The sequence below is a fragment of the Chiloscyllium plagiosum genome, unplaced genomic scaffold, assembly GCF_037043375.1.
Source record: "Chiloscyllium plagiosum isolate Xiang-an unplaced genomic scaffold, Cpla_swu_hap1 HiC_scaffold_5, whole genome shotgun sequence".
Classification (NCBI taxonomy): domain Eukaryota; kingdom Metazoa; phylum Chordata; class Chondrichthyes; order Orectolobiformes; family Hemiscylliidae; genus Chiloscyllium; species Chiloscyllium plagiosum.
This window is the reverse complement of record NW_028270143.1, coordinates 49,350,652-49,378,139: the sequence shown is the minus strand read 5'-3', so window position 1 is coordinate 49,378,139 and position 27,488 is coordinate 49,350,652. Positions and strand designations below refer to the sequence as shown.

At 38.8% G+C, this 27,488-nt stretch overlaps 1 protein-coding gene across 3 annotated transcripts in view; it reads left to right on the top strand.

Moving 5' to 3' along the window:
- Positions 1-27,488, top strand: part of vps50 (VPS50 EARP/GARPII complex subunit) — a 186,019-nt gene that overhangs the window by 76,444 nt on the left and 82,087 nt on the right. For 2 of the 3 annotated variants that reach the window (XM_043689946.2, XM_043689947.2), the window contains exons 9-12: positions 429-511; positions 13,832-13,874; positions 14,801-14,899; positions 22,187-22,327. In XM_043689946.2, the coding sequence (XP_043545881.2) occupies positions 429-511; positions 13,832-13,874; positions 14,801-14,899; positions 22,187-22,327 (366 nt within the window). The remainder of the gene's footprint in view (positions 1-428; positions 512-13,831; positions 13,875-14,800; positions 14,900-22,186; positions 22,328-27,488) is intronic. The other variant, XM_087987151.1, reaches the window with a different exon arrangement.

The following is a 27,488-nucleotide window of genomic DNA, read 5'->3' as shown; positions in this document are numbered from 1 at the left end:
GCCTGTGGAGATCCACTCCAAGGCGTTTTACTCCCCGTGCCCCTCTTAATACCCTCCTATTTATTTTGTATTCCTATGCTTTATTGCAAATGCAAAACCTCACACTTCAGAGCTCCATTTAGATTACAGCCAGATGATGGTCTTCATCCACCTGAATCATCAGGGCTTGGCTTATCATATTAAAAGGGCAGTGTCTTCTGTTCTGCTCTATGCCCTCATTGTCACATAATTCATCTGTTTTGTATTTCTGCCCTGAAGTCTGGCCTTACATGTATGCCTTGTCACTAACTGATCATTCAAGGTTAAACTAAGCATTTTAATGGAGATTCGCTCAAAGTTTTATTTACAATTTGGGAATTTTTTACAACTGAAAATTTGGTTTCATGGTTTTGTTGAGGTCTGAATGCTTTTATGATTGTTTGTTTAAGGAAGAAGATTATCCTGGAGCAATACAACTCTGTTTGGAATGTCAGAAAGCAGCTAGCACATTCAAACACTACAGCTGCATAAGGTAACACTGATCTATAAATACATAAATCAAATAGGAGATTTCTATTTGTCATTCATCTTTATTTACTAGACTTTGAACTCTACCTAATGAAGTGGTAAACTACAAGTAAATCTGAAAATGCTTTGATGCATGAAATTGCATCCTGACCACCTGAGACAATCTATTGGGTGGCTTTCAAACCTTTGTGTAGTTAAACTGCACAATTATATGAAATACGTTTGTTAACTCGTGGCCTAACTTTCAAATGATAGCATCAACTATTCAAAGGAAAGCAATACTGGAGTTTACATGGTCAAAGCATGTCCTGAAAGTCTTAAGCATAGGGTGCAGAAAATAGCAAGACACTTTGAAAAGTATCTGTTCATGGGCTCTGTCTATATGACAGATGGATATATGATTCATATCTGGATAAGAGCAAGGCATACTAAATGTTAACCAAGATCTCCAAACTGATTCTTGGTCTTTTTATCTTGTCGTTTGAATCATATCACAGCAGTTACTATGCTTTCTTTTTTTATATAGAAAAAGCTTTCATATGTCATTCAGGCTTCACACAATTTTAGTATCTGGTGCAACAGCTTCAGAGTTTGCTCTAAAAACAGATTTCTTGACTTCTGTTTCACTTTGCTTTGTGTACTTGCCAACTATGCTGATATTTGTCAATGGATCAGTCACAATCACTGGCAAGGTTTGTGGTTACAGCTTGATTTCACAAATGGACTGTAATGGGGGAACCAAGTCCCAGCGGCAGCATCAAGAACAGTGAAAATGTAGAAAACTGGGAAAAAGTGATACATTCTGCCACAATCTCTATAGAATCAATGAATATTGAATGCCTGTTCTCTAATCTTTTTCAGTTGTATTCCATGGATAATATTTTAAGTGAAACAACTTATTAATAAAAACATGATACTCTTCAGTCTTGGTTCATTTTTTAAAAGTTGAGAAAATTCAATGTTGGCGAAACTGTTTGCATCTTTAACTAAACTTCAGAATACCTAAGACAGGCTGCTTTTCAGAGCCTCAGTTTCCCTTTGTTTGGTTTAGTTAGGTCAATTTAGTTTTCTCCTCAACCACAGCTATTTGTTAATATTGTGAAAGGCTTTTACTTTTATGAAAGTAAGTTGCCAGTTGGTGCCAGTATATTGAGTGTTCAAGTGCAAGATCCCAAATACTCTGTTACCAAACAACTGTGGAGAGAGAGAAAAAAAAAGACAAATGAGATGAAGAAAGCATGAATGGCAAGTCGTTATGCAACAGAGAATGCAAAGACTATTCTATCAACTACAGATCAGTTAGTTCGATGTTGGTATGAGGAAAGGTTTGAGAAATAATAATCAAGGAGAAAATTGACAGACATTTGGAAGCATTTGATTAATAATGTTAAGAGCCATCATGGATTCATGAAAATTAGGTTGTGCTTGATTAATCTAATTACATTTTTGATCAAGAAAGAGGTTGAAGAGAATATATTGAATTTATGTATGAATTTTAAGTAAGTGGCAAACTATCTCTCAAAAAAGCTGGTTAACATTATTGTAACTCTTGGAGTTGAAGTATCAGAATCAACATGGATAAAGTTGGCTTAAGGTTTGAAAACAGTGAATTGTGTTAAATGGCTGCATTTCAGACTGAAGAGTAGTAGGGTGGCGTGGTGGCTCAGTGGTTAGCACTGCTGCCTCACAGCACCAGGGTCCCAGGTTCGGTTCCAGCCTCAGTTGACTGTGCAAACTCCACACAGACATTCTCCCCATGTGCTTTGGTTTCCTCGTGCAGGCCAAGTGAATTGGCCATGCTAAATTGCCCCTAGTGTTAGGTGCATTAGTCAGAGGGAAATGGGTCTGGGTGGGTTACTCTTCGGAGGGTCGGTGTGGACTAGTTTGGCCAAAAGGGCCTGTTTCCAAAAAAAAAATTTATGGGCTCAGTGGTTAGCACTGCTGCCTCACAGCACCAGGGTCCTGGATTTGACTCCTGCATGTCTGTGTAGAGTTTGCACATTCTTCCTTCGTCTGCGTGGGTTTGCTCCGGTTTCCTCCCACAATCCAAATGATGTGCAGGTCAGGTGAATTGGCCATGCTAAATTGCCCACAGTGTTAGGTGTGTTAGTCAGGGGTGAATATAGGGTCGGGAAATGGGTCTGGGTGGGTTGCTCTTCGGGGGGGGGGGGGTCGGTGCAAGGGTAAATAGACAAAGTCTTTTCCCTGGGGTCGGGGAGTCCAGAACTAGATGGCATAGGTTTAGGGTGAGAGGGGAAAGATATAAGAGAGACCTAAGGGGCAACATTTTCATGCAGAGGGTGGTACATGTATGGAATGAGCTGCCAGAGGAAGTAGTGGAGGCAGGTACAATTGCAACATCTAAAAGGCATTTGGATGGGTATATGAGCAGGAAGAGTTTGGAGGGATCTGGGCCGGGTGCAGGCAGGTGGGACTAGAGTGGGTTGGGATATCTGGTCGGCATGGACGGGTTAGACAAAAGGATCTGTTTCCAATGTGTACATCTCTATGACTCTATAATAGGTTAACAGAATGGACAGAAAGGTAATGGATGGAATTTAATAAAGAAATGCATGAAGTAATAGCTTTTTAGCAGAAGTGAGAGGAAGTACAGACAATGACAAGGTGTGTGGGCAGGAATCCCAAACTAGGATTGTTATTAGGCAATTGAGGTAATAAGTTGTAATTTTGGGCTTGCCAGTTCTGTGGTATTAATAGCGTCCAATGAGCTTTGACCAAGATATGACAGCAGTGCTTTCTTTCCGACAGATGCCTACTCTTTCAGGCCTTTGTTGCTTTTTGTTTTCACAGTCTCTCGTCCATTACGTCAATTCTGATTGAGGAGTTGCAACAATCTTCAAGCCTCAAAGTGGACTCACCCTGGGGAAAAGTGTTTCTGGAGTACTGGGTTGGGGAAGGTGAAACCTGGGGGTGCATGTTTATCAATCTTTGAATGCTCAAGAAATAAAGATTCATAATTAGAAAGCCATAAGGAATTGTGTGGGTTTTGTTAATAGATGCAGAACGCAAAAGCAGGGGTGTTATCATGAATCGTTATAAAGCTCCTGTCTCTCCATGAGGAGAGTGTTCTGTTCACTGTTACTCACCACAGTGCAAAAGTCTCTATTTCCAGAGATTAGAGAATTTTAATTACAGCTGGACAAGGTTGTTCACCTTGCAGCAAAGGAGTTTGAGGGGAGATTTGGTTCAGTTGCACAAGATTATGACATGATTTGGAGATGCCACTGTTGGCCTCAGGTGTACAAAGTTTAAAAATCTCACAACACCAGGTTATAGTCCAACAGGCTTATTTAAAAGCACTACCTGATGAAGGAGCAATGCTCCGAAAGCTAGTGCTTCCAAATAAACCTGTTGGGCTATAATCTGGTGTTGTGTGATTTTTAAAGTTATGACAGGTTTAGATAAAGATGAGCCAAGAAATGTTGTTCCCAGTGGAAGAAAAACTAAGGAATATGTTTAAGATTTTGGGCGACGGATGCACAATGTATATGTGGTAGAGCGTTTTCATGTAGTAAGTTGCAAACATTTGGAGCTTGCTGCCTACAAAGATGGTTGAAGCAGAGATAATCAGTGATTTTAAAAGAAAATGGGATAGGCATTTCAAGAGAATAAGTTTGTTAGGCAACGTGTACAGAACAGAGGAATGAGATTTCCACAAAAGTGCTTACTGACATCAGTATGATGTGCTGAACTGTCTCCATTTGTGCCATAAATCTCTCAGGCTGTAATGCACTGCATTTGAAATGGGCAGAAGTTTGTTTGATAGATGGTGCTATAATACAATGAGTCTAGATTTGTATGCAAATATTATGGACAGATTGCAGTTTAAAACAAATCCCCCTCCCTCTTCTCACCATCTATCCATAAGGAGATTGTGATTTATTTTTTCCTTTACAAATATGTGGTCTGTTGCTCCACAATCGCTATTGAATAGACTAACTTTTAGCACGTTTTTGAGAAGATCTGTAGCTCAGGTTGAGGGTCTGGATGTAGGTCTGCTCGCTGAGCTGGCAGGTAATTTTCAGACTTTTCGTCACACACCAGGTAACATCTTCAGTGAGCCTCTGGACGATGCATTCCTGATGATTCCTGCTTTCTATTTATATGTTTGGGTTTCTTTGTGTTGGTGATATCACTTACTATGGCGATGTCATTTCCTGTTCTTTTTCTCTGGGATGGTAAATCGGGTGCAAGTCAGTGTGTTTGTTGGTAGAATTCCGGTTGGAATGCCATGCTTCTTGAGCTCTTTTCTTACAGAGAACACAAATATAGCTTGGTTTGCTTTTTTACAGGCCAGAGGCTTTTCGTTTGCACCCCACGATTAGGGATGTCAATTGTCGTCAGTAGATGTTGAATGGAGAAGCACTGACTCTTAAAATATGTGGGCTATTTCAAATTTGTTTTGGTATAAAGATAGTTGGGTTCAGTACTGTGGGAATCACATTCCCAAACCTCCCAGGGAAGGTGGAGGATGGGAAAACTTACTGGCTGTAAGAGCTGGTGTTGAAGGTGATTTCCTCACATTCCAAGAGCAGCAATTACTGTTTCATATGCTGTTGCATTGTTTTTGAACTTTGGGGAAAAAAAATCCGAACAACAGCAGTTTTATAAAGGGCGAGGTGCAGACAAAGGAAGCACTTGGTGAGATCAGTGCAGGAGAGAGAGAGAGAAATAAACTGACACCACAGTGAAACTACACAGTTACTGCCTTTGCTGTTTGAATTCATGTATCGCTGGATATCGGCGTGCGCCTGGGAAAATTAACAAACGGTGAAATTCACAACTGATCTTGGAGGAACTGTTTGGGCAAAGTCACAGCACAGAAACAGATAAGTGGATAGTTTTAAGTGTGGCCAGAAAGTTTACAGTAGTGAGTAGAGTGGGTTCTTTCTTGATTATATGTTTTTTGAGATATGTCTCTTAGTTAAACTTAAAAAATAAGCCATAACTATTAATTTAACCTGGAGCAGTGTATTGTAGAGGAATAAAACAGTGTTATTTCCTGGGCCTGTAGATTGTGAAGGAGCAAATATGGCCTTTAGTAGAGTGATATGTGCTTCTGGTCAGATGTGGGAGTTTAAGGAGAGTTTACAGGTTACTGTGGTTTGTATCAGTAATAAATGCTGTTGGTTGCGAATCTTAGATTGAATGGATCGGTTGGAGAGACAATTAGAGACAATGAGGAATTTGCTACGGCAACGGTATGTGATGGATGGCAGTTATAGGAAGGGGGAAAAGTCGCTGATACAGTCACATAGATGGGATAACTCCAGGAAAGTTGAGAGGTTGGCAGTTAGTGCAGGAGTTTTCTGTGGCTATCCCCATTTCAAACAAGCATGTTGTTTTGGAAAATGTAGGGGGTGATCGATTCACAGGGGAATGTAACACGAACAATCAAGTTTCTGGTATTGAGGCTGGCTCTAATGTAACGAGGGGTACGGCAGATTCCAAAAGATCAGTTGTGTTAGGGGACTGTCAAGTCCAAGATACAGACAGACTTTTCTGTGGCCAGCAGCAAAAAATCAGAATGGTGTGTTGCTTCCCTAGTGCCAAGATCAAGGATGTCTCAGAGCGTGCAGACTGTTCTCAAGGGGGAGAGGGGCCAGCAAGAGGTCAATTGCCCACATTGGAACCAATGACATAGGAAGGGAAAAGGTTGAGATTCTGAAGGGAGATTACAGAGAGTTAGGCAGGAATTTAAAAAGGAGGTCTTCGAGAATAATATCTGGATTACCCCCAATGCTACGAGCTAGTGAGGGCAGGAATAGGAGGATAGAGCAGATGAATGCATGGCTGAGGCAGGGACAAGATAGGACAAGTAAATTAAACTGCATTTGTTTCAATGCAAGGGACCTAACAGGGAAGGTAGATGAACTCCGGGCATGGTTAGGAACATGGGACTGGGATATCGGAGCAATTACAGAAACATGGCTCAGGGATGGACAGGACTGGCAGCTTAATGTTCCAAGATACAAATGCTACAGGAAGGATAGAAAGGGAGGCAAGAGAGCAAGGAGAGTGGCGTTTTTGATAAGGGATAGCATTACAGCTGTACTGAGGGAGGATATTCCTGAAAATACATCCCAGGCAGTTATTTGGGTGGAACCGAGAAATAAGAAAGGGATGATCACCTTATTGGGATTGTATTCTAGACCCCCTAATAGTCAGAGGGAAATTGAGAAACAAATTTGTAAGGGGACCTCAGCTATCTGTAAGAATAATAGGGTGGTTATGGTAGGGAATTTTAACCTTCCAAATGTAGACTGGGACTGCCATATTGCTAAGGGTTTAGATGGAGAGAAATTTGTTAAGTGTGTACAAGAAAAGTTTCTGATTCAGTATGTGGATGTACCTACTTGAGAAGGTGCAAATCTTGACCTACTCTTGCGAAATAAGGCAGGGCAGGTGACTGAGGTGTCAGTGGGGGAGCAGTTTGGGGCCAGTGACCATAATTCTATTAGATTTAAAATAGTGTTGGAAAAAAATAGACCAGATCTAAAAGTTGAAGTTCTAAATTGGAGGAAGGCCAATTTTGACGGTATTAGACAAGAACTTTCAAAAGCTGATTGGGGATAGGTTCTCTGGCAAAGGGACGGCTGGAAAATGGGAAATCTTCAGAACTGAGATAACAAAAACCCAGAGAAAGTATATCCTGTCAGGGTGAAAGGAAAGGCTGCTAGTATAGGGAATGTTGGATGATGAAAGAAATTGAAGGTTTGGTTAAGAAAAAGAAGGAAGCATATGTCAGGTCTAGACAGGATAGATCGTGTGAATCCTTAGAAGAGTATAAAGGCAGTAGGAGTAAACTTAAGAGGGAAATCAGGAGGGCAAAAAGGAGACATTAGATAGCTTTGGCGAATAGAATTAAGAAGAATCCAAAATACATTAAGGACAAAAGGGTAACGAGGGAGAGAATAGGGCCCCTCAAAGATCAGCAAGACGGCCTTTGTGTGGAAAATGGGGGAGATACTAAATGAGTATTCTGCATTAGTATTTAATGTGGAAAAGGACATGGAAGATATAGAATGTAGAGAAATCGATGGTGACATCTTGAAAAATGTCCATATTACAGAGGAGGAAGTGCTGGATGTCTTGAAACGCCTAAAGGTGGATAAATCCCCAGGACCTCTTGCTGAACAAAGAGACCTTGGAGTGCAGGCTCATAGCTCCTTGAAAGTGGAGTTGCAGGTGGATAGAATAGTGAAGAAGGTGGTATGCTTTCTTTTATTGGTCAGAATATTGAGTACAGGAGTTGGGAGGTTATGTTCCAGCTATACAGGGCATTGGTTAGGCCACTGATGGAATATTCCGTGCAATTCTGGTCTCCTTCCTATTGAAAAGATGTTGTGAAACTTGAAAGGGTTCAGAAAAGATTTACAAGGATGGTGCCAGGGATGGAGGATTTGACTTATAGGGAGAGGCTGATCAGGTTGGGGCTGTTTTCCCTGGAGTGTCGGAGTGACCTTAGAGAGATTTACAAAATTATGAGGGGCATGGATAGGGTAACTAGACAAAGTCTTTTCTTTGGGGTGGGGGAGTCCAGAATTAGAGGGCATAGGTTTAGGGTGAGAGAGGAAAGATATAAAAGAGACCTAGGGGGCAACTTTTTCACGCAGAGGGTGGAACGTGTTTGGAATGAGCTGCCAGCGGAAGTGGTAGAGACTGGTACAATTGCAACATGTAAAAGGCATTTGGATGGGTATATGAATAGGAAGGGTTTGGAGGGATACGGGCCAGATGCTGGCAGGTGGGACTAGATTGAGTTGGGATATCTGATCGGCATGGACGGGTTGAACCGAAGGGTCTGTTTCCATGCTGTACATCTCTATGACTCGATGACTCGAAGTAAATAATGTCAAGATAATGGATTGGATTGCAGGTAACACCCAGAATAGGTCAGCCAATCAGGTAAATGAAAAGTCACTAACTCATCTTGTAGGATGGGTGTATCTTGCAATTCTTAGTGTTTTTTTCTTGATGATGTGATCACTGTAGAGATTATAACAATTCCTACCTCCTGAACAGCCTTGAATATTATCTGGGTGTTGATTGTCTGGTTATTGTTGACGTTAGAGAATTTTTGGGAAGGTTATTGATAAGTCCAGTCTCATGATTATAGAAGGGGCTATTTATTGTGTATTTAAAATGTTTCTAAATACATATAAAGATATGTATTGCTTTTACACTGTGACTTTTACTCTGGCAACTGTTATACAAAATGCCATAAAAACCATGCCCAAAGAAAGCCATTCATGAAATTAATATAACATCATTTCATATTATTATATTGGTGGGGTAGACTGTTAAATAAAATTAAGAACTGCAAATCTGAAATAAACAAAACCAGAAATTATTGGTGAAACTCAGCAGATCTGGCAACATCTGTGGAGAGAAAGCAGGTAACACTGAGTCCAGTGACACCAGCCCCCCCCCCAACCTTCGGAACTAAAAGTATTTAGGCAGAGGTGGTATTTGTGCTAGTGATGAGGGGAGTGAGTGAGCGGATGAATGAAGACAGCGTAGAGAGAGGAAGAAGAAAAGATAGCCAGGCAGACGAACGAATTGTAAGCCAGGGGAGAAGACAGGCTAGCTACGTGAGGGTTGGTAATAGACGTGGAAGGATGTGTTCATGCTCTGAACTTGTTAAACTCAATGCTGAGTTCTGAAGACTGTACAGTACCCAGGCAGAAGATGAGTTATTATCCGTCCAGCTTGCATTGAGTCTTGCTGGATCGCTGCTGCAGGCCTGAGTCAGAAATGTTGACATGGGAGCACAGTAGTTTGTTGAAGTGGCAGGCATCTGGATGCTCAGGATTGTTTTACCGTCATAATCCTTGCAAATTGTCATCAAATGTTCCCTCTAAGCTGTGCAGCTGCTCAGAGGGTCTGCGTATCTCACGGGTCCACACAAAAGCAAACAAAGATAAGAGGAACATAGACTGTCGTTATGTAAATGTTTTATCATTTATTAAGTGAGCTTATTAATATGTTAGCCAGGTTTTTCTCTTTGTCAACAAAAACAAAGAAAATCTCTCTGAATCCACTTGAAAAGAGCTTTCTTTTAAAATTTAAATTACTAGCTTTTTCTCCTCTAATTATGAGTTTGTTATTCCCTTGCATTCAAATTTTCATTTTGGACATATTGTTGCTAATAGCCATGAAAGGATAGTGCATAGGTATAGAGGGACCTGGGGGTGCATTTGTATAAATCTTTGAATGTAGCATGACATATGTCAGACTAATTAGTAAATCACATGGGGTCAGGGGTTACATAAATAGAAGCAACAGAAATTCAACAACAGTCAGATCATAGTTGACTGATATTTAGACAAATGAAAGTATCAAATTGGTTTTTGCCAAATGTGTTTGTGTTTGTGTATTTTTAAGATTTATCATCGGTGTCACGTTTTTGTGAATATCCTGCTCAGAATTGAGCCAGGACTTGATTGTTATTTAACACTGAAGACAGCGAAGACACCAGTTTGTAGAAATGATCCTGAATGTATGAAACAAATTAATTTGCTAATTTAAGAAGCATCCCAAAATAAAACTGATTGCAATTTTCGTCTAGAGGACATTATGGCAATCTGCACGTATCACATTTTATCTTAAGACTATCCATGACATGAAAAATGTGCTAAACAAGTTGCTAATGTTGAATCTTTATGCTGAGGGAATTTGTTCAACTTCTAAACGTATGTTAATCAATCATAATACTCACAAGATTCAATCTAAAAGGTGTTTAACTCTTGAGAGAGATTTGTATCGGGCACCTTTGATAACATCTGCCAAGCCTGCAGGCTTTCCCATCTCCAAGTACCAATGGCAGTGGATGGAAGAGAACAGCTTTCTCTTCATGTCACACACTATCCTAACAGGGATATTGCTGTTCCTTTCCTGTTGCTGGGTCAAAGTCCTGGACTTTCTTCATAACAACACAGTGGGTGTACTTATACCATGGGGACTGCAATGGCTCAAGAAAGTGATCCCCACAAGCTTCTCAAGGACAATTAGGAATGACCGTGATGCCTGTATGCCATGAGCAAATAAATTAAAAATCACTGGATTAATATCACATTATGACTTTTAAAAGATTGTAGGTGAGGGAATTCATTTTTACAGCCTCGCTTTCAGGCTTGTTGAAACATCATGTCTTTTAATACTTATTACAGCAACCGGTTTTGTCAAAATCATTTTGTAATAAATTATTTAGTGAATTGAAGAAGAATGACTGATAATTAGCATAACTACAGGAAAGATTGATTAGATTGTTGGAAAATATTCAAGGGACTTAACCTATGTGTTTTGCCTCATGGATCGAATAGATGTAAAATGTTTTGCAGGCCAGTATATTTCAATGGTTTATTTACAACAATTTTCTGCTGCCTTCATGTTTTCTAATGTAGTCACCCAGATTTTGCAATAATAATGATATTTGCCTTTATTACCTTTCTGAAACTGACAGTAACATCTGCACATGACCATTAACATGGAGATATCCAGATTGAACACTTGCTGGTGAACTCTCACTAGATTATAGTCAACTATCAGTCTTGCTGTTAAAAACTTATTTTGCAAAAAAGTGTCACCTTGTTGAAGGATGTTTAACTGGGTTTTTAACTTCCCAGTTCATAATTACTCTCTGAAAATATTGCATTTGTGATTTTTTTTTAATTACTTGTAAAATGTGAACTTTCTGTTTGAATGTTTGGCTATGATGATACAGGTTCCACCTTAATCATGTGTATGTCTCAATCACTTATTTCAATGTTAAACTTTAGGAGAAATGAAAAACAGTGTGTTTTACTTCATGTTTGTTAGCTATAAGAATCATGTGACTAGTTACTTGGCCATCTTGACAATCACATTGCTTTGAGAGCTCCTTGGTTTCGTGCTACATAGTTCTGAAAATATTTTTTTCTTTGAGATCAACAACAGGCATGACCGTTTCATTGCTCAGTCTGAAATCCAGGCCAAACATTTTAGAAGTTTGTGATGAACTTACATGAGTCTTCCAGTGTCATGGATGAGGGAGTGCTAATGGGTACAGATCCATTTAGGGGAAGGAACCACAAGAATTGGAAGCAATCTAAATGTAAACCAGACAAACAAGTAGAATCTCAACTATCTAAACACTACCTGAAAAGAAGTTATAGGTAAAAGGTTTCCCACATTGTGTTACTCTTTGGTCTCCTTTTTAATCTAACATGTAAAATACTGAACAAGGGAAGATGCAGTATTGGATCCGGTAATGGACAAAGAAGCAGAGCATACAAGGGAAGTAAAAGCATGGGAACATCCAGGCTTCATAATATGATTTAAGATGATAATAGAGAAGGAAATAAGTATGACAAAGACCAAGATATTGGTGAAGGAAAAGCTGATTTTTAAGAGCTGAGCATGGAATTTGGGAAAATAAATGGGACAATATAAAGACTTTAGATGAGAAGTAAAGAGGAACCAAAAGAGGACATTATCAAGGGTCTTAAAACAACATCATAAAATATTTTATAGGCACATCACTTTATAAAAGAAAAAGAAAGCTCTGATTGGAAAGGCCATTAAGAGAGAGATCCTATAAACTTTGAGTAACAATTGAGAATGCAGAATTATTAAATAATTCTTATGCTTTAGTATTTTCTGGGATAATGGAGCAGGTAGATATATAATTGATTGCTGACATAAATAATGAGCATTGTTTTTAGAAAGATGATGTCTTGAAAATGCTAATCAAGCTTTGAGAGAATGAGATCTCCAATCCAAATGGATTGCATCCCCGTCTGTTCAAAGAAAGCAGTGAAGAAATAGCAAAGGCGTTACTACAAACAGTAATTGTTTGTTGGATAACAGTGTAGAATCAGAAGACTGACTTCTAATATTTCTATATTAAGGAGTATGTTGGGAGGCATGCTGAACAGGCCTGTTAAATTTTACATTCGTCAACTGAATGTTTGTGATAGGGAAATAAGGAACCCTAACAAAAGGAGAGAATAGATGACTTCCTCATTGAAAATATAATGAACAGTCAGGATGAATTTCTAAAAGGAATAGCTTATTTGATCTTATTCCATTTTTGGAAGATGCAACAATGTATTAATATAGTCGGTATAATTTATGTAGATTCTCAAAGGTCCTTTGTTAAGTTTCCCGATAGTAGACTACTGAATAAACTCAGATAATTTGTTATCAGGATGCAAATATCACAATAGGTTATTCCCTGGCTTTAAGACTGAAGCGATTGGATTGCAATAATGGGTGGTTTTTTGGAATGATTTGGAGGAGGAAATTGTACTGCACAAACATGAGTGCTAAGACCGCTGCTGTGCTTAATTTACATGATCAATTTGGAATTTGTAATCAAAACACAATTTCTAGGTTTGCAGGTGACACCAAATTGAGGCGGGTAGTCTGTATCTATAAGAAATGCAACAAATTACTGGAGGACATGGATTTAGGTTACCAATTATTTGTCCACCTTTGACAAATTCTGGTACAAAAAATAGAAACGTCCCTTATTACTTGAAAGGTGAAAGTGTAGATGGGGTAAAGGATCAACATGGGTTCAGAGAGAAAGTATCCATAAGTTGCACTACAGGTTGGCATGGTTGTTAAATGCAAATCAGGCTTGAGGATTTCTTTCTAGAGGAATGAAATTAAGTAGTAGGATGTTACACTGAATCTGTATCGAACTTTAGTTAGACCACACCTAAGAGGTACTGTTTGCTGTTCTGATCACCATACTATAAAAGTGATATGAAAGCACTTTACAGATTCCAGAGAAGATTTACAAGGCAGATGGCAGAAATGAATATGTATACATATCATGGAATAATTTAAAGGCTGGGACCTCTTTTGGGGAAAAAGAATGTCAAGGGGTGACCTCCGAAAGACCTTTAAATTGAGCAGTTTTGAGAGTGGATACAAAGAAAATTTTCCCCTTCTGGGAAAAGAACATATCCAGAGGCCATGTTTATAAGCTGTCAAGAAATCCAATTGAGAATTTCAAAGAAATTGATTATGCAAAGTGTAAAAATATGCAAGTAATATTCATAAGAAATGGTTGAATCAGATAGTTTTAATTTCCTTGCCCTGCTCCATATTTGATGCTGAGGTCTGCCCCTCAAGTTTCATAACCAATTGCATCTTGCTATTGGAAGAGATGCCTATGGAATCCATGGACTATGGCTAATTACCTTTCTTTATAGTGTTTGTAATTCCATTTAATCATCAGATTGAGATGACTTTGGCATTTGTGATTTTATTAGGCCATGAAGAAGAGCTAACATTTTTGATTTCTTTTTAGTGAACTGAATTCAAAATTACAAGATACATTGGAACAAATAGAGGTAGGGATTTTATATAAAATATTTTAAATTAAGGCTTATGAAATGACAATGTAGAAAAACAAGCTATTTCCCAAATGTTGTAAATAGTCATGAATTCATGCTGATCATTTAAAATGTTTAAAATATTTTGGTACACTAAACATCATCCAAGCTTAATTTTATCACTTTTGGAATTTGGTATCACTCAATACTATGTTGGCAAATGGTTTTATAGCTAACATTCCCCTGTTCCACTTTCAAAATGAAGCACTGCTGATTTTGGTATTGCTCAAATTTGGCAGTAATTAATTATTTTGTTTACTTCACCAGTAAAGGTTCCTGAATGATCATCTTCAAAAGTGCAAACTAAATCTCCGATTTCACTGTGTCTCAGTAGAAGGAGTTTGATAAGGTTTTAGCAGAAGCTATCATTTTCTATTACATTTGCTTTAATAATTAGTTAATAATCCAGTGTGTACCATTGACCACTTTCTGAGATATGACTATAAGATGGTCCCAACTTGTGATTTCATCTGAATACTTGGTACATTTGCTCTTTGGTATTTTTATTAACTTTCTGAAACGAGCATTTAAAAATAATGCTTCAAAGAATCACATAAACTTTGAAACTATTCTTGAACTGAAATTCAACTGCTATTGTTCATTGATTGTGATTTGGAATTCAGCAGAAATGCTTGTTGGTGGATGATAAATATTTGCAACATTGTCACATCTATTCTATTTTGTCTTTCCAATCCTTTTAGACAATATAACTGAAAGCTCAGTTCAATAAAGTTTAAACTTTTTTCAGTCAATTGAAAGCTAAATTTTAATTTTTGTCCAAATATTTTTTGAATTTCATAACTGAAAATGAAAATACTCATTGATCTACAACTTGGCTGATTATTATTTCATTGAACTTCAGTATTACTGTTTTTAAAATCTAGGAACAATTAGATGTTGCACTGTCAAAAACCTGCAAGCACTTTGAAGTCAGTCATTATACCAAGGTCCAACTTGCTTACAGATTGCTGGGAAAAACCCAGGTAAATGCATTTTAATTTTATGGTATTTATATTTTTAAAAATCCTTGATCATTTGATTCACTTAATGACATTTATTTATTTTGTGGACTTGAATGTTTGGAAAATTCCTGATGCTTTGTACATTTTAACATGGTGTTGCAAATGATACAGTTTTTGAAAATTGGGCAATCCTTTTGTTCATTTTCTAAAAAAAAAAGCATTGAAGTTAGTGGTCAACTCAAATGACTGCAAACTGCTGAGTTGAGTGGATTGGATATTTTGTGTTTTATCCGAATCTGCTGTGCTGGCCGCCTGCTTTCTGTAATTGTTCCAGGTAAAGGTCTGTTGTTCCATCTGCATTTTCTCCCAAAGAGATGTGTAATCATATGCAAACTAGTTATGCAACCAAAAGGCTTCACAACTCTAGACATATAGAACATACTCAAACCCCCTCATCAAATTAAACAAATTTTCACCTTCAAGATTTTCTGCACCTCCAACTCTCAAAGGTGAGAATTATGTACGAATACTAGTTTGTTGGGTATTCAACAGTGAACAAATTTAGCATGTATTTAAATGCCTCCTTTAATGTAGTATAGCATCTCATTAAACAAAAAATAAAATAATACTTCAAGCCAAAGAATGTTACAAGCCATTTAAAGAAATATTATGTCAGATACCTGAAGCCCTGATTGTTGAGAAGTAAAGAAGCAAATTCTAAAGGTCAGAACTGAATCACATCAAGTATAATGATGTGCAAAGCATATCTTTAGATGTGCATATTAAAAGTTTAAGGAATTGCAGTCAGAGAGGGAGTGCATTCCTCAATCAGAGGAGTGGTGGCAGATAGGTACTCAGGAAGCCTTTAGATAGCATTTCACTCAAGAACAAGTTTTCTATGTTGGAAAGTTATGTGTTGGAGTCTGAGACAAGCAGCCAGGATTCTTCCTGCCTCTGTAGATGTGACTTTATGATGTATCACTGGCTGCAGGGCATTCTGGGGAGGGGGAGAGCACAAGCAATCAGAGGATCTGGTTCACAGTGGGGTCAATGACATGAGTAGAAGGAATTATGAGATCCTGCAGCCAAGATTTTAGGGAGCTAGGTAGCAGATTAAAATGTAGGACCTCAAGGTTGTAAGCTCTGGATTACTCCTGGTACCAAAATGCTGGTGAGTATAGGAATAGGTGAACAGAATAATTGCATGATTGAAGAGTTTGAATCAGGAGGGAGGGCTTCAGTTCCCTTGATCACTGGGTCCATTTCTGGGGAAAGTGGGACCTATACAAGTCCGATGTGTTGCACCTGAACTGGAATAGGACCAACATCCTTACGTGGTGGATAGTAAATTAATTTGGCAGGGGATTAGGTGCAGTGTGGAATTACAGGAGGGGGTAATGCACAGACATGTATAGAAGAACCAAAGTAGTTGAGAAGTAAGTGTTAATGTGGCCACGTTAAGGCACATGGGAGTAGGGCAGTGCTGGATGGTATTTATTTTAATGCAGTAAGTCTTGTAAGTAGGAAAGATTAGTTGAGGGTGATGATTCATGCATTTGGGATGTGATATCATAGAGACATGGTTGACGGAGGGAAATGGACTGGTATCTCAATATTCCGAGGTCTACAATCTTTAGGCACGACGCTGTAAAAGCGGAGGTGGTATTGCAATATTGAACGAGGAGTCAATTGCAACATTAAGTATTGAAGATATCTTGCATTCCTCAAACGATGCCATTTGGGTGGAACTTAAAGCAAAAAGGGGCAGTCAATTTGCAGAGGATGTACTATCCACCTCTAAACAGTCAGGGAGAGATAAATCATCAAATGTATCATCAAATCTTAGAAATATAAAAATAACAAATAAATAATAGTCAGAAATATCAACTGAGATAGCTAAAGTGTGAAAAGCTTAGAGGGCGGAATTCTTAAAATGTGTCCAGGTCAGCTTTGTAAATCAACTTGTAGATAGGTCCTATAAGAGAATGGATGGTGTTGGATACAAATGTCACGAGTGAAGCTGGGCAAGCAATAGGTGTGTCGGTGGGAGAGCATTTCTGTGATAGTAACCATAATTCAGTAATATTTCAAGTAAATATGGAGAAGGGCAAAGGATCGAAAATACAGGCTCTGAATTGGGGGAACGCCAATTTTAATAAGAGAAGGCAGGATCAGGCTAAAGTGAATTGGAAGCAACTACTTCAGGAAAATCCATATTAGAGTATTGGGAGTAGTTCAAAAGGATCATCGTGAGAGCAGGACTAACATGTTCCCATGTAGGTGATGAATAGGACCAACAAGTACGGGGAGTCCTGGATGTCAAAGAATGAGCAGGATTGGATAGCAAACCAAAGGAAGCTTATGGTAGATACCAAAATAGCAATTGCCCTTGTGTATAGAAATTGCAGGGAGTCGCTTAAAAAATAAATTAGGAGAGCAAAGAGGTGACATATGTAAAAACACTGGTGGGTGGTATTAAGGACAATCCAAAGGTGTTTTATCTGTGTGTTTTCGGGCAAAAGAATAAACGGGGAAAATGTATGGCCAAAGGGCAAATTTGTGTGTGGAATAGTAAAACTAAGCTGATGTTTTAAATGTGTACTTTTCATCTGTACTCACAATGAAGAAAGTCAGGAAGGGCCTAGATATCAAAAACAAAGGTGACTGTGATATCCTGTATTTCAAGCAGACACAATAACAACATTTACCAAAATGAATGCATGAATAGGAAGTGAAGACGGTTTTAGTATGGAAGGCCAGAATTGGGTGGGGGTGGGGGGATGGAGATTGGGGTAGGGGGTTGTGTGAAGGGGGAGATGGGGGTGAGGGAGTGTGTGGAGGGGAGGTGGAGTTATGGATGGAGAGGTGCGGGAGTGCTGAGCGCTGGAAGGGGAGAGGGGTGTTGGTGGTGGGGGAGCATGTGGAGGGGGTCTGGATGGGCATCCTAAGTAGTAGTGAAAATAGACAGATGAGGATGGTTCTGAATTTTAAAAAGAGCAAGTTAGTTACAAAAGGCAGGCGAGAGCAAATCAGAGAATCAGGCAACTGTGAAGAATTAAACTACATTTATTTCAATGCAATGAGTCCTACAAGTAAGGCAGATGAACTCGGCATGAATGGGAACATGGGACTGGGATATCATAGCGCTTAGAGAAATATGGCTGAGGGAGGGACATGACTAGCAGTTCAATGTTTTGAGGTTTAGAAGCTATAAGAAGGATACAAAGGGAGGCAAGAGAAGAGGGGGAGTGACGATTTGATTGAAGAAAATGTTGCTGCAGTGTTTAGGATACATCGGAGAGATACGGGTGGAAAGCCGAAATAAGGGCAGGATCACCTTGATGGGATTGAACTATAGGCTCCCCAAAAGTCAGTGGAAAATTGAGGAGCAAATATGTAGAGAGATCTCAGATGTATGTAAGAATAATAGGGTTGTAATTTGTAGGGAATTTTAACTTTCCAAACATAAACTGGACAGCCATAGTATTAAGGGCTGGGATGGTGAGGAATTTGTTCATGTTTTTAAGGAAATTTTCTTTATCAATATGTACCTGTACCTACTGGAAAAGGAGCAAAACCTGGCCTTCTCTTGGGAAATAAGGCAGGACAACTGACCAAAGTCTTAGTGGTGGAGCACTTTGGGACCAGTGATCATAATTCTGTTAGTTTTAAAGTAGTTATAGAAAAGGATAGGCCTTGTATAAAGCTTAAAGTTCTTAATTGGGGTAAGACAGATTTTGACATTATAAGACAGGAACTTTCAAAATTTGATTGAAATAGACTGTTCACAGGTAAGCAGACAACTAGCAAGTGGGTGGCTTTCAAAGGTGAGATAATGAGAGTTTAAAGATAGTATGTTCCTGGTAGAGTGAAGGATAAGGCTGGTAAGAGGAGGGAACAATGGATAAATAGATATTGAGGCTCTGGTCGAGAATAAGGTGGAGTCACCTATTAGATATAGTTAACTGGCATCAAGTGAATCTCTTGAAGAGTATAGGGCTGCAGGGGCATTCTTACAGGGGAAATTAGGGGGTCAAAATGGGGACGTGAACCTTGACAGATAAGGTTAAGGATAATCCAAAGAAATTCTACAAGTATATTAAGAGCAAGGAAAACAGGGACCTTAAAGATCAACATGGTCGGCTATGTATGGAACACAGGAGGTGGGAGAGATACTAAATGAATAGTTTGAATCACTTTTTACTGTGGAGAAGAAAATGCAGGCTAGGGAACTGTGGGAAATAAATATTGATGTCTTGAAAACAGTCCACATTACGGGAGAGGTGGTGCCTCTTAAAAAAACGTAAAAGTAGATAAATCTGCGGGATCTGATCAAGTGTATCTCAGGATTTTGGAGCAAATTAAGGAAGAAATTGCAGGGCCCCTTGCAGAAATATTTGTATCATCTAGAGCCATGAGTGAGGTGCCGGAGGACTGGAGGGTGGCTAATGTTTTGCCTTTATTAAAGAAAGGCTGTAAGGAGAAGCCTAGGAACTATAAACCAGTGAGTCGGACATCAGTTGTTCGAGGGGATTCTGAGAGATAGGATTTACATACATTTGGACAGGCAAGGACTAATCAGGGATAGTTAACATGGCTTTGTGTGTGGGAAATTGTGCCTCGCATTTTGACTGAGTTTTTTGAGGACGTGACCAAAAAGATGGAGGGCAGAGCATGTAGGCATTGTCTACATAAACTTCAGTAAAGCCTTGGATAGGTTTTCGCATGGTAAACTAATTAGTAAAGTTAGATCACGCGGGATTCATGGTGACCTTGCCAATTCGATACAAAATTGACTAGACAGTAGGAGACATAGGGTGGTGGTGAACAGTGTTTTTTCAGACTGGAGGCCTATGACCAGTGGTGTTCCACAGAGATCGGTGCTGGGCCTACTTTTGTTTTAATTCTTATAAATGATTTGGATGAGAATTTAGGCATTTGTGGACAATACCGAAATTTACTTATATAATCAATAGTGAAGATGGTTATCTAATCTTACAAAGGATTTTTGATCAATTGGGCCAGTGGGCAGAGAAGTGGCAGATGGAGTTTAATTTGGATAAATGTGAGGCGCATTGCATTTTGGTAAAACAAACAAGGGCATCTACAGTTAACGGTAAAGCTCAAGTTAGTGTTGTAGAGCAGAGAGACCTGGGGATTCATGTGCATAGTTCTTTGAAAGTAGAGTTGTTTGCAGATCGAGTGGTTAAGAAGGCATTTAGATAGTTGCCTATTGCGCAAACCATTGAGTATAGGAGTTGGGATGTCATATTGCGGATGTACAGGATGTTGGTAAGGCCACTTTTGGAGTACTGTATACAGTTCTGGTCATCCTGCTAATGGAAGGGTATTATGGCATTGGAGAGGATTCAGAAAAGATTTATCAGGATGTTGCCAGGACTGAAGGGTTTGAGTTTTAAGGAGAGACTGGGACTTTTTTCACCGGTGCATCGGAGGTTGAGGGGTGACCTTATAGAGGTTTATAAAATCATGAGGGGCATAGATAAGGTGAATTGCAAAGGTCTTTTCCATACGTTGGGACAGTTTGAAAATCAGGGGCATATTTTTAAGGTGAGTGGAGAAAGATTTAAAAGGGACCTGAGGAGCAAACGTTTCACACACACAGTGGTTCATATGTGGAATGAACTGCTGGGGAAGAGGTCGATGCAGGTACAGTGAGAACATTTTAATAGACATTTGGATAGCTATATGAATAGGTGAAGTTTTGAGGGGAAGAGGTCAACTGCAGAGGGCTAGTTTCATTTGGGATACTTGGTCGGCATGGATGGGTTGGACCGAAAGGTCTGTTTATGTGCTGTTTGACTTTGATTGTGTAATACCAGAGGCAGTGTCGCTGCAAAAGAACATGTTGCAGTGCTTCTCTGGCTGTTTAACAGATCTGAATGGAACCAGGTGAGAGTAGTTACACCCAGCAGGATGACAGGAAAGAAAGGTTAGAAGAAGTTGGTAAAGCCAGCAGTGTGAAAGGCAAGTAAATTCCTCAAATCTGTTCCCCCCTCAGTAAATTACAATTTACTATTTAAAATAATGGATAACATAGATTGCTATTTAAAGAAGAATGATGCTTCCTTAAGGAAGGAAAAAAGCAGTTTGACTGGATGCTAGCATGAGGGATGCTTCCTGGAAATCAAATATTCTGCTCTCAGGCAAGATATGTAGACTACCTCAAGACCTTGCACTTTTTCTAAAATGCAACCTAAGCACTAACAGAGAGCAATGACCATTACCATTCCTCTCATCAATCTCCTTTTTGACCTTATTTGCAAAACTGTCAATTAATACTGATTTATGTCTGATTTTGCACAGTGGCTGATTTTATGCTCGCTTTTAACTTCGGTGAATGCAAGTGAATTAATTCTTTTTGAAGCTTTGCAGTCATTAGAGTAACCTTGTACTCCAATAACCTAGCATGAATTCCATCAGGACTGAGAAACTGATGGTGATGCCTTTACAGGTCACCACAAGACATTTCTCCAGCGTTTCTTCATCTTCCATTTGTGATAAAATATGAAGTTAAATATTCAAAGGTTTTAGCATTGTCATTTGGTTGCACGGTAGTTTTGATGAGCTGAGTGTGACAAGCTTCAATAACACTCATTCACACTTTGAACCCTCCAAAGTCATATTATATAATGACAAGTGCAAAGGATCCTAATCCAGAGTCGCAAATGCACTAAAAGTAGTCACCATAATTTGACGGGACCATAGGGCTGCACTTTCATTAGGGAGAGAGATGACTACTGGTAGTTTAACCTCAGGGTCACCATGCCTCTGGTGACAGAGGTTGAGAAGGAGAGTTTTTCATGGTAACCTCAGCCAGTTAAAAAATTGAATCCTCACTGTTGGTATCATTCTCCATTGCAAACGAACCATCCAGCCAATGAGCCTATGACCCTCCCCATCCCAGATTTGCTCTAAGTAATAAGATAGACAAGTTATTTGTTCAGAATACAGCTGCAGCACTCTGATAGCAAGCATATGAGAGCAACCCAGGATATATGGTTCTATAAATTGAGAAATGTATTGCTTTAGTTAGTTTTTTTTTATTGGGATGGTTGTGAGTGACTTTATTTAAAATATTAATTGAAACGAATATTGATTCGACTACTACTTTAGCATTCCTGTGAAAACTCCCAGTCCACTATTTGTGGGCTTGAAGGAAAGCGTTTTCTCAATGAGATGAAAAGAGTTTTAAAAACTTGCTAAATTGTGGATTCCTGATTAAGCAGTTTATTGATTGGTATTACAATATGCATTTTAAAATCATTTTTTAAAAATGTTCTGCAGACTGCAATGGACCAGCTACACATGCATTTCACTCAGGCTATCCATAACACCGTCTTCCAGGTTGTACTTGGATACGTGGAATTGTGTGCAGGAAATTCTGACACCAAGTTTCAGAAGCTGCAATATAAAGATCTTTGCACGGTATGAATTTTATTGTTATGTAATGTGACTTTGCTTGGAGAGCAAATTCTCTGTTTATATTTAACTATTAATGCTACTTTTGAAGGTGACTTCAAGTCTTAGTACAGCAAAATTAATGTTTATTGTATCTTCAAATCAATGGTACTTAGACCAATACAAATTTCAGTATCACTTTTATTATTTTTAATAGCTTTTTGATAATTTCATCTCTTAATATTGTCACAGAACAACTTGCCATGATAAAATTGCTGTAATGAATATACATAATCAAGGTTGGAGGAAAGTTGATGATAAGTTGAATTAAGTAATACTAATTTTCCTCCACTCCACTACAGGAAGGATTTAATTGCACTATAGAGTCTAGAGAGAAGATTTACAAGGATATTGCCAGGAATGGAGAATCCAGCTATCAGGAGAGATTGGATAGGTTAGGTTTGTTTTCATTGGAAATAGCGTGGCTAAGGGAGATTGCATAAAATTGAAAGGCCCAGGCAGGGAGAACTAATTTCTTTTAGCAGCAAGGTCAGCCATGAAGTGGTATCAATTGAAAAAGAAGTTTTTTTTCACCTAGAAGGTTGTGAGAGTTTGGACTTGTCTGCTTCAAAGAATATTAGAGGCAGAAGTACTAGAAATTCCACTCATTTCCTGAGGATGATGGTATGATCTTAAAGCTGGGAGCTAAATATTCAGGAGTTGCTCAGGATTGTGACTGAGGTCCCACCATCTTTAGCTGCTTCATCAATGACCTTTCCTCCATCATAAGATCAGAAGTAGGGATGTTCGTTGATGGTTGCACAATGTTCAGCACCATTTGCGACTTACTGAAGCTCCCGTGGCCAAATACAGCAAGCCCTGGACTGTATACAAGTTTGCACTGACAAATGGCAAGTGCCAGGCAATGACCATATTAAAGAGAACAGTATCTGACCATCGTCCCTTGCTATTCTATGGCATTACCATCACTGAATTACCCCCTGCTACCTCAACATCCTGGGGTTACAACTAATCAAAAATTAAACTGGACTTGCCATGTACATTGTGGCTAAAAGAGCATGTTAGAGGCCAGGAATACTGCAGTAACTCACCTCCTGACTCTCCAAAACTTGTCCTTAATCAACAAAGCACAACCCAGGGGTGAGTTGGAAAACTCCCCACTTGCCAGGGTGAGTGTAACTCCAACACCCAAGACCATCCAGGACAAAGCAACCTGCTTAATTTTACCATGTCAACAGCAATTCACCCAACTTCTCCAAGTCAGGTTCCAGTCTGACTAGGAAATATATTGCCACTACTTCAATGTTCCTGGGTCCAAATCCTGGAGCTCCCTCCCACCCTAGTGGATTTATGTGTCTCTTGATCTTGTATGGAACTGCAGTGGTTCACAAAAACAGCTCACTGCCACCTTCTCAAGACCAACTACAGACAAATAAATACCTGCCCAGCCAATGCTTACATCCCAAAAATGAATTTTTAAAAAAGTGCCTTTCCAAAAAGATGAGCAGGAAGGGAAAAGTGATGAAGGAGCTTTCTCAATCCAAATTGGCTGATGTAGAATCCATATGGGTGGAGGTTAGAAATAACAAAAGGAAAAACGTAGTCGTTGAAGTAGTTTGCAGGTCCCCTAAAGCTGTCTTGTCGGACAGAATAAATCCTGAGATAATGAGGGCATGTACAAAGGGCACTATGTTAACAATCGTTAACTTTAATCATCATGTAGCTTGGGAAAATCAAATTGCCAAAGGTGACCATGAGGAGAATTCATAGAGCTTTGTCGGGACTGTTTCTGAGAGAAATATGTTGTGGTCCAACCAGAAGTCGCACTGTTTTGGATCTTGTAATGCATATTGAGACAAGATTAATAGATGATCTCAGAGTAAAAGATCCTCTAAGGATCATTGATCATAATAAGATATAATTTAACATTCAGTTGGATTGTGAGACAGCTGGGTCAGAGTCAAATGTGCTCCATTGATTTCAGGGTAATGACAAAGGAATGAAGGCAGAGTTGGGTGAAGTGTACTGTGAAAGGTTTTAGCAGCAATGATGGTTGAGGGATAATGACTTTCTAGAAAAATAGTTCTTGCCTGTTGACAAAGATATATCCCAGTGAGGCATCCATAAAGGGATAGCACAACCATGGTTAACCAAGGAAGTTAAAGATAGTATCAGGTTGAAAGGAAAACCATGTGAAATGACAGGGATTAATAGTAAACCAGAAGATTAGCAGAGTTTTGAAATACAACATAAGATTAAGAAAAAGAGGGAGAAAATAACCTTAGGGGAGAAGCAAGCAAGTAATCTAAAACCAGACAGTAAAACTTGCTTTAACTATATGAAAAGGAATAATGGGGCCAAAGTGAACATTGGCTCCTTAGAGAATGAGGCTTGAGAAATAATAAGGCTGAACCATGAACTGACAGGTGAGTTAGATCAGTACTTTACAGTACAGAACTTCAATAATGTTGCAAAAATACTAAATAATTTAAGGGGCTATAGATGGCTAAAACAGTTTTTTTCCTCCCCAGTGATCGCTATTACAAGGGAAACTAATGGGGCTAACGATCGTTACATTTCCTGCACTTGATGAGTTGGATTCAAGGATGTCAAAGCAAGTAGATACAGAGATAGATGCACTAATCTTCCAAGAATCCTTTATTTTCTTGGAAAAGTCCCAGAGGATTTGAAAACTGCTGATATAACACTCTTAATTTGGAGAAAAGCAGAGAGATTAAAAAAAACTATTAGTCAATGAGCTTAACATTTGTATTTCAGGTGACTTTAGGTTCTATTGTTTAAGATGCAATAGAGCATTTAGAAGTATTGAATATTATCAAGCAGAGTCAACAAGGCATAACGAAGGGGAATTTAGGCTGACAAATGTATTCCCATTCTTTGAGGTGGTAACGATCAGGATTGTTAAAGCAGAACCAGTGGATGTAATATGCTTGGATTTCCAAAAGGCATTCAATGACGTGCTATATCATTAGCTAAGACCTCGTGGTGCTGGGACTTGTGTGCTAGCTTAGGTAGAGATTTGGGGAATGAATACAAGACAGAATTGGCAGAAAAGGGCAGTTCCAGAATGACGACCAGTAACTGGTAGAGTGTCACAGGGATAAGTGTTGGGAACAGAGTAATTTGCAATTGATATTCATGACTTGGATGAGGAAAATGAATATGAGATTGCTAAATCTGTGGATGACACAAAAATAGATAGAAAGATACGTAATGAGGATGAAACAGAGTGTATAGAGAGCTTTAGACAGGTTAAGTGAGTGGGTGAAACCTGGCAAATGGAATATAATGTGGGAATTATGAGGTATGCATTTTGGCAACAAGAATAAACGAACTGAATATTATTTAAATGGAGAAAGACTGCAGAAAGTTATATCAGTGAGGGATTTGCAAGTTCAGTGAGTAATAGGGAAGGCAAATCCCCTGTTGGCCTTGATTTAATGGAGTCTAAAATAGGGAGGTCTCGTTAAAACTATACGTGGCACTAGCCAAACCACATGTGGAATACAATACACTTTTGTTTCCCTTCTCAAGCGAAAAATATACTCGCATTGGAGGTGCTCCAGAGAAGGTTGACATGACTTTGTCAGGTATGGAGGGAATTTCTTATGAGGAGAGATTGATTAGGTTGTTCTTGAACTCATTGGCATTTCACAGCGTGAGAGAAGACTTTATTGAAATATATAGGATTCTAAGGGGCTGGACAGGTAGTTTCATAGAGATTATTACATTTTGTGGGGAATCGAGGACTGGAGAGCATAATCTCAGATTAAGGGGTCACCCAGTTAGGAGAGCGATTAGGGTTTTTCCCTGACAGCAGACAATTTGTGAAATTCTTTACTGTAGAACGCTGGAGGATTGAGTTGTTTGGTATATTCAGGGTGGAGTAGACAGATTTGTATTCGGTACAGGAATCTAGGGTTATGGGAGTAAAGGCTGGACAGTGGAATAAGGACTTTGCGATTAGTCTTGACTTCAGAATGGTAGAGCAGACTCAACAGGCCAAATAGCATACTTCTGCACCTACTTCATGTGGTCTTTTAAATATTATTGAAATATGGACTTGGAGTATTGTAATGTCCAATGCTATGGTTTAAATAAGATTAGGCTGGATAATTATTTTCTGGTGCTGAGGGGGTGAATTGCATGACCTTCTTTTGGGCCTTATAAAATTATAAGTTTTGCAGTGTTTCAAATGCATATTTTATCAGGTTGTAGGCTATCACAAAGAGTAGCTAAGCAGCTAAGTTAGATCATGTCAGTTTCTCAGCATAAGCACATCTTCAGAATAATCACAACTTTTTCTTAAGTTCATATACTCATCGAACTGACCTTTCAATAAAAATATTCCCAATTAAAATATTGTACATTTGAAAATAAATTGAGGAAGGTTTGAAATGTGGACCAATTGTTCTCTTTTCCATTCAAGTCTACATTCAGTGCCAATGCTAAAAATGCCAGAGACATTCAGTTATGCTGTTGTGTTCATTTTTCATTCATTCCCAAGAAATGTCAAGTAGGTGATAGTTGGTATTGGCAAGGAGTTGGTTTTAAATGGCAGGTGATTAAAATATGTGTTACTTTGTGTGCTGTCTGATTATGCCGCTACTAATAGTTGCCAATAACAATGCATACCCGGGTTAATAATAACAGTTTGAAGAGTTTGATTTAAAATCCTTTTTCATCATGTTTCAGGTTCACAGCATGTTTTTTGGCATCATACCATATTTATATTAAGGCTTATAAGGGCTTAATTCTATTACACTTCAATCTAACTATACAAATAATTTGTCTGACAAGCACAAATTGTAGTTATGATATTTTGATTGTATGAACAAGAGTGTCTGTCTGTTTTGGCATTGAGTTCAGGTCTAAATAAACTTACTGAATTTTACTGAATAAATTATATGAATTTGACACCCTGTGGCGTTGCTCATGAAGAAAGGACAAACTAGGGGTGAAAACGTTGTGGTTAGAAAGTCTCATTGAAACGGAAGGATGAGAAACATTTTTGACTTGGAAGAAAGGAGAGAAGAGAAGTATTAAATTTGGTGTAGGAGTTATTTTTATTGTGCATGGGATGAAAGCGTCACCGGCTGCATTAGTCACTCAACTTTAATCCCTTTGCTAGGAGCATAAGAGATGC